Source organism: Enhydra lutris, unplaced genomic scaffold, assembly GCF_002288905.1.
Source record: "Enhydra lutris kenyoni isolate GAN:26980312 unplaced genomic scaffold, ASM228890v2 scaffoldscaffold38, whole genome shotgun sequence".
NCBI lineage: Eukaryota > Metazoa > Chordata > Mammalia > Carnivora > Mustelidae > Enhydra > Enhydra lutris.
In genome coordinates, this window is record NW_019154122.1 from 10496369 (window position 1) to 10503591 (window position 7223).

The 7223-nt window shown below is 49.3% G+C and overlaps 1 protein-coding gene across 1 annotated transcript in view; it reads left to right on the forward strand.

The window, feature by feature from the left end:
• Positions 1–2005: 2005 nt before the first annotated feature.
• LOC111154832 (leucine rich repeat containing 38) overlaps positions 2006–7223 on the forward strand; it is a 36483-nt gene continuing 31265 nt past the window's right edge. Inside the window, exons 1-2 of the mRNA XM_022514761.1 lie at positions 2006–2043; positions 3109–3198. Of these exons, the coding sequence (XP_022370469.1) occupies positions 2006–2043; positions 3109–3198 (128 nt within the window). The remainder of the gene's footprint in view (positions 2044–3108; positions 3199–7223) is intronic.

A 7223-nucleotide genomic window follows, 5' to 3' on the forward strand; every position in this document is an offset into this window, starting at 1 on the left:
GTTACTACTCAAGAGAGAACTTCATTTCTTTGTTCTTTGATTTAAAAAATTTTAGGGTCTCTTTGTTACAGCGACCCAACCTCGCCCTAACTAATGGACCCTAATGCTTTGTGACAGCTGGGACTTTCTTTTTTTGTTGTTCGCCGAAGTGTTTCCAGTGCCTGGAATTATGCTTGGCTCCTAGTAGGGGCTTGAGCTAGAATTTGCTGTATAAATAAATGAAGCCGGATGCCCATGTTTGAATCAGTGACAAGCATGTTACCCTAACCCTGTGGACCTCAGTTTTCTCACCTGCAGTATAGGGATAGTGATGGGACTCACCATTTGGATTACTGAGAAGATTAAGATAATATAGTTACAAAACCAAAAAGATAATATAGTTACAGCTCACAGAGCAATGCTTAACATGTAGCAAGAGCTCCCTGTTAGAGACCATTATTATTAATTATTATTATTGTATAAATGTCATGTATTCTGCATCCTTGAGGTCTTCAGTAATACTGAAAATAATTTATTTTCTTTTTTTTTTTAAGATGTTATTTATTTGAGAAGGGGAGATAGCTAGATAGAGAAGAGGGGCAGGTGGGAGAGGCAGGGGGAGAGGGAGAAGCATGTTCCCTGCCGAGCTGGGAGCCTGACATGGAGCTTGATCCCAGGACCCTGGGATCATGACCCAAGCCGAAGGCAGATGCCCGATGGACTAAGCCACCCAGGCGCCCCCTGAAAATGATATCATGTTAAATTAAGAAATTTCAGGGGGGAAAAATAGCCAGGGCAGCTAGGACAGCGGACGAATCAACTTCTGCCATCGGCTGGCATGAATGAAGGGGATTCACCCCTTAAGGGTGTGCTTCATGAGCTCAGTGTGACGGTTTTGGAAGATACATGCAGAGTTATGCAAATCACATACAAATTCACATAAAAATAGCCTCCCTGTGCCTCCGCATTTACTAGAAAGAATTCTGGAGGCTTTATACCATTTGTCTCAGAAAGACACACCTGGAAGGAGGGAAGTGCGCGCAAGCACGTGGAGGTGGGCACGTGTGGCACCCGCAGGGCTGTGTGTGCTCTGGTGCGGGGAGGCCTGGGAGGCTCGGGGAGGCTCACGCGGACAGCTTAAATACAGTTGTGCAATCAGAGATGTGTGGCTGGTCCAAAATAAACTTTGAAACGCCAGGCTCTGAGGGCCTGCATCCCATCAGCGCCTTCACTCGACAGCCACGGACTCGTCTCCCATTATTACAGAACCACACTTGAGGACACGGGAGGCACCAAGGGAACCCAGGAAGCCTGTTCCTGGTTTGAAAGAGCTCACCAGCTGTGAACAGCGGAGCCACCCGAGTTTTGATTTCTGTAAAACGGACACAAGGACCCACGGCCTGTGCACCTGAACCTTGCTTTAAGGGCCCACTAAGATCATGGGTGCAAGGGGCTGCTTTGCAGTCTTAGAAATGGTTAATGCGCGTGCTTGGGATTCCTGTGCTTATGCTTGTGAGGAAGGGTGTGAGCAAGGAGCGGAAGCTATGGGGCCACGGGGCACGCTGCAGGATTTGCAGGGTTGAACAAATAATTTGGTAGCATGATTACAGAGACCCCTACCTCTTGAGCTTTCCAAAGCAGCTCAGACTTCAAATACTTTGTCCGATGATCATTCCATACAGCAGAATCATCATTCATACACGTCTGCACTCTTTCACTCTTTCAGCAAAGACACTGAACTAGGTGTAGTGTCCCAGGGAGGGTCCTACCCTATGCCGAGTCCCAAGATTTAAAAAATGGAACAGACACGATCTTTGCTCACAAGGACCTTTTTCTGCTGTCCTTGCTCACAAGGACCTCTTTTCTTCTCACACCCGAGCTCACTAACCATCCGGCAGGGGAGACAAGCGTATCATCAATAAATGTCACATTGCGCGCAAGGAACAATAACAGAAGCCCGGAGAGCAAGAGACTCAGAGAAGGAAATATTTGGCTGCACCTGGGAAGGTCAAGGCCACTTGGAAAAATGCATGGTGTCTTCAAGGGCAAGCAGGAGCCTGCCAGGTGGGCTGGCAGAGGGAAGGCTGTGTGCCCGGGTACAGAAGCATGAAGCATGGCCATGTGCTCCCCGATCTGATTCGGAAAATACGGCCAACAGTGTCAAGACGTACCTTTCCCCACTCATGCATCCCTGACTCCTCTGTGACATTTATGAACCCATGAGATTTTCTCGGCGGTTACCCTGGACAGCGAGTCCTTGAACTGTTTGCTGTCTGCTGCTGCTGCCTCCCGTCTCTTCAAGGAGACTGTGAGTCATCTGAGAACGGACGTTGTCTCCTCCATCTTTGTCTCTCTGGGACCCAGGTCGGTGTTTGTTTGTCCGGGACGTTTGTTACAGGAAGTGTCCGAATGGATGACAGTGTCAGAACACTGTGACTTTTGAGATGTTGTGCCCCGTGCTGATTTCTACACTATCTCATTTAATCTTCTCAATAACCCCGGGGGTGGCTACCATGAATCCCCATTTTACAGATGAAGCAATTGAGGTTTTGTGAGATTACTTGCAGAAGAGAAACAGTCTAGAAATGGTGAATGAGGATCTGAATGCAGCTGACCGACCCAGGGGCCAATGCTTTCAGCTCTGACTCTACCCAACTTTATTGACCCCATGTGTTGTGCTTAATAAAACAGTAAGACTTAGGAGTTTTCTAGACCCACATGTCAGTGTAAGTCCTGAGCTCTAACCAAACTGAGGTTATTTCTTCTCACGGCTGCTTCCTAAGCCACAGCCCCTTAAGCATAAGGCTGTGCCTGCTCTGTCTTTGCATCCCCATACCCAGCACGGCACCTGTTCTCCCAGGATGGAGAATAAGGACCAGGGAATTGTCCAGGGCAATCCTGGAAGGACTCCCTACAGGAGGCCAAGTTTCTTTGAGCCAAACTTGAGATCCGAGGCAGAAAGAGGGTATTGTGAAGGCTGGAAAGTAGATGTGATAAATCCATCAATCCATTTGTGGGTTGTGCAGGCTTTTGATGGAGTGGAGAGGAACTAGTAATGTGGTTGGAGGAGCCCCAAACTCCCAGGCTACTGTAGAGGTGTCGCTGGAACTCTTTGTGCCCCCCACACAGATGCCTTTCCCTCCATGAGACCAGAGCCAAGGCCAGCTTTGGAGGGATGAAGGCCCTTCCTGCCCAGAAGAGCTGCGTGGACATCTTCAGGTGAGACGCCATCGGAAGCTATTGAGAAACTGGTAGGTTGGTTGAGATGTGTCACTTGCAGGTAGCAATTAACATAATTAAACATTTTTTGAGTGCCTCCCATGTTCTGGGGCTGATTCTAGGAACTGGATCAACATTATGGCCCTCATAGGAGCTCCATTTGGTGGCAGAAGGTAGAGTGAATAAGTAAACTAACTATCAAGCTAGGTAGAAAAGAAAACAAAAGGGTAGCATAGAGAGTAACTGGGGAGAGAGGGAGGTCCGTGAAGGCCAGTCAGAGTAGGTGACATTTGGACTGAGCAAATCTAATGACCAGGATGCCTGGGTGACTCAGTCCATTCAGCGTCCAACTCTTGATTTGGGCTGTCATGATGTCAGGGTCTTGGGATAAAGCCCCGAGTCTGGCTCCATGCTTGTGATTCTCTCTCTCCCTCTCCCCTGCCCCTCCCCAACGCTCAGGTTCATGCACATGAGCTCTCTCTCTCTAAAAAAAACAGAAAAGAAAACCTGATGACCACGTGGCACCAACCATGCTAAGAACAGAGGGAAGGGTTCCAGCCAGAACGCACAGAATGTGCAAAGTTCAGGGGTGGAAATGAACATGATGAATTGGAGGTACAAAGGACCAGAGTGGCTGGAGGGTGGTGAGCCAAGGCGAGAGAGGTCCCAGATGGGTCAGGAGAGGCACCTGGGGCCAAGATTGCACAGGGTCTGGTCGGCTTTTATTTTAAGCACTATAGTGTATTAGCTAGATATTGCCGTGTAACAAATTACTCCAAAATGTAATGGTTTAAAACAGAACACATTTTTTATCTCACCGTTTCTGTGGGTCAGGAATCTGGGTTTGCCTTCACTGTGTCCTCTACTTCAGGGCTCTCTTAGGCTGCCATCAAGCTATTGGCTGGGCTCGTGGGCTGGCTTGAAGTTCACGTGGTTATTGGGGAGATATGGTTCCTCACGGGCTACTGATCAGAGGTCGTCCTCACTTCCCGACCATGCGGGCCATTCCAGAGCAGCACTTGCTTCATCAGAGCACCCAAGCCGAAGAGGGAACAGAGAGGGTCTGGCAGCAAGACAGAAGTCACCGTCTCTTGTAACAGAATCTTAGAAATGACCTCTATAGCCTTGGCTGTATTCTATTCATTAGATGTAGGTCACAGGTCTTGTCCCAAGTCAAAAAATGCCCAGGTGGGTGGGGGGAGGTCACAGACTAGGGGGTGTGTGTCATTTTAAAAGTCTGTTGAACACACACAGAAAGCCATCGGAGGTGTCTAAACAGGGAGTGAGATGGTCTAAGGCATAACTTCAAAGGATCACTTTGGCTTCCTCAAGTGTTGGGAGTGTGGGTGGGGGTTGCGCAAAGTGAAAGCAGGAAGGCCGGTGGGGACTTCTGTGCCAGAGGATGCTGGTTTGGGCTAAGGAGGTAACAGTGGAGAGGCAGAGAAGGACAGCCAAGGTGGCCTTGCCAATGGATAGGAGGGGGTGGGGACAAGTGAAGAGGAACCGGGGATGACTCCTCTGAGTTGGCTGTGACATCATGGCATGAGGGTGCCTTTGACTCTTGGGACATGTGCTCTGCATTTTTTTCCTCCTGGGAAAGACCATCGCCGACACCCTCTGGCTCTACCCAAGGTCACCCATTTGCTGGATGGCTAGCTAGCATTCAGAGCGCCAGCGGCAAGCAGAGAACAGATGTCTCCTTGCGCAGGACTGAGGGACTATCCCCACATCCTCCGTCTTCTTAAGCTGCCCACGCTCAGACCAATCAAGCCAATGAACCGGGGGTGTGGTTGGGGAGCCACTCACCTATGCCCATGCTCACAAAGTCAGCCAGAGCTGGAGAGAGTGAAGGTAGGCACGCATGTGTGCATATGTGTATGTGTGTGTGCATACGTGTTTCTCTGTCCCTCAGATGGTCTATGGTTGGAGTGGAGAATATGGTTCGAGGAAGGGAGACTTCCGAAAACGGAGCCTAGAATTTTAGGGCATTCTGAACAAATAAATTCCAGACAAACAAGCACTTTAGGACTTTACCTGAAGAACACCTGGGTGAAAAGTAGAGAAGTTAGGTAATTATGGGGCTGCCGTTTGCTGTGACAGTCTCACCACCAAGCATTTGATAGATGCCTCATTTAATCCTCCTAACAACTCTGTGCACTAGGATTATCCCATTTCACAGATGGGAAAACTGAGGCTTTGAGAAGGTAAGCAACTTGCCCAAGGTGACAGAGCTCATGAATGGGAGAGCCAGGGTTTGATCCGGGTCTGTCTGACTCCAAACCCACGTTCCTGTTACACCCTCACTACCTCTCATTTAAGCTGGTTGAAGATTTGTTTCCTGATTCCAGGGATGAAGCTAGAAGCAGGAGCTTTTCTTCTAAGTGGGTCCAGGCTTGCCAGAGACCTAGTGGTCTGGGTTTGGCTCTCCTCCGTGCAGGCAGCAGATAGTGCCCCCTGGTGGTGGAGATGAGAAAGGGCCGTGGATGAGAACAGAGGAGCTTGGAGTTGGCCGGTTAATTGGGGGGACAGAGTCACAGCAGTGCCCACAGAGCAGAGAGCCGGTTCCATGAACTCAGGCTGTCCCAAGCAAAGGGCCAGAGCATGTCTCCTTTCCTAGGGCCCTTGGGTGTCCTCCTGCCTCCTGCCCAGTCAGCCAGGTGCTCATCAGAGGCAATACACACCCGTAACCCAAATGATGTCACCGAACACCAGCCACGTTCATCATTCAAACCTAGCATCTGCTCCTAAGTGCAGACTTCTGCACAGCCCATACTGAAACAATCTTGTTTACAACGTAGGGCCTAAGACTTTGGCTAATTTAGTGGTCAGTCTGCCAACCAAAGGGGGAAAACCTCCTGACTAAGGACTGTTTCTGCATACAGGAAGCAGGGTCCACAGAGGGGATTTTCTGGGGGCCACTGTCCACGTAGCTTCCCAAAACCCTACTTCGCAGGGAGACAGACATGCCACTTATGAAACAAGACAAGAAGGGCCACGTAGTTATAGGTCGGGGAGCACCGGGGGAGTGGGGAGCTCTGCTTGGCCAGTTGGGGAAGGCGTGACCCCGGGTTTTGAAAACATAAGAATACCTTGGGTGTTTGCTACACCAGGTTCTGAACCTCTTGAATAGGAATCACAAAGAAGGTGCTGACACACGGTCTCTGAAGGTCTGTCCCTGTCACCTGCGACATTTTCCCATCCGGCTGTAAGAGGCCCCCTTCCTGGGGGTGGGGGGGAGCAGGGTGATTGGAGCAGCTGGGGAGTCAGGATGCCTGTGTTCTATTTCCAGCAGCTATCACTGACTCATGGTGTGACCTTGCTGAGGTCAAAGCTATGTTTTCCTTGCCTGGGGAAAATCAGAGGTGACAAAATTTGCATTTTCCCAAGGGATAGGAGTCCTGGAACATCGGGAGCCCCTCCCTGCTCCCCATGAACCCCAACTGAGTCTTCTCCTGCTGATATTAATGAAAAATGCTTAGGTTTATATTTGAGGGGCTTTGGGGGACACTCAAAGTAAGAAACAAGGCGTTCTTGCCATAACAGGACTTAGGGCCACTTTTTTTTTTATCATTTTTTTAAGTTTATTTTCAGCATAACAGTATTCATTGTTTTTGAACCACACCCAGTGCTCCATGCAGTCTGTGCCCTCTCTAATATCCACCACCTGGTTCCCCCAACCTCCCACCCCCCACCTCTTCAAACCCTTCAGATTGTTTTTCAGAGTCCATAGTCTCTCATGGTTCACCTCCCCTTCCAATTTACCCCAACTGCCTTCTCCTAACTCCCCATGTCCTCCATGCTATTTGTTATGCTCCACAAATAAGTGAAACCATATGATAATTGACTCTCTCTGCTAGACTTATTTCACTCAGCATAATCTCTTCCAGTCCCTGTCCATGTTGCTACAAAAGTTGGGTATTCATCCTTTCTGATGGAGGCATAATACTCTATAGTGTATATGGACCACATCTTCCTTATCATTCGTCCGTTGAAGGGCATCTTGGTTCTTTCCACGGTTGCCAAAC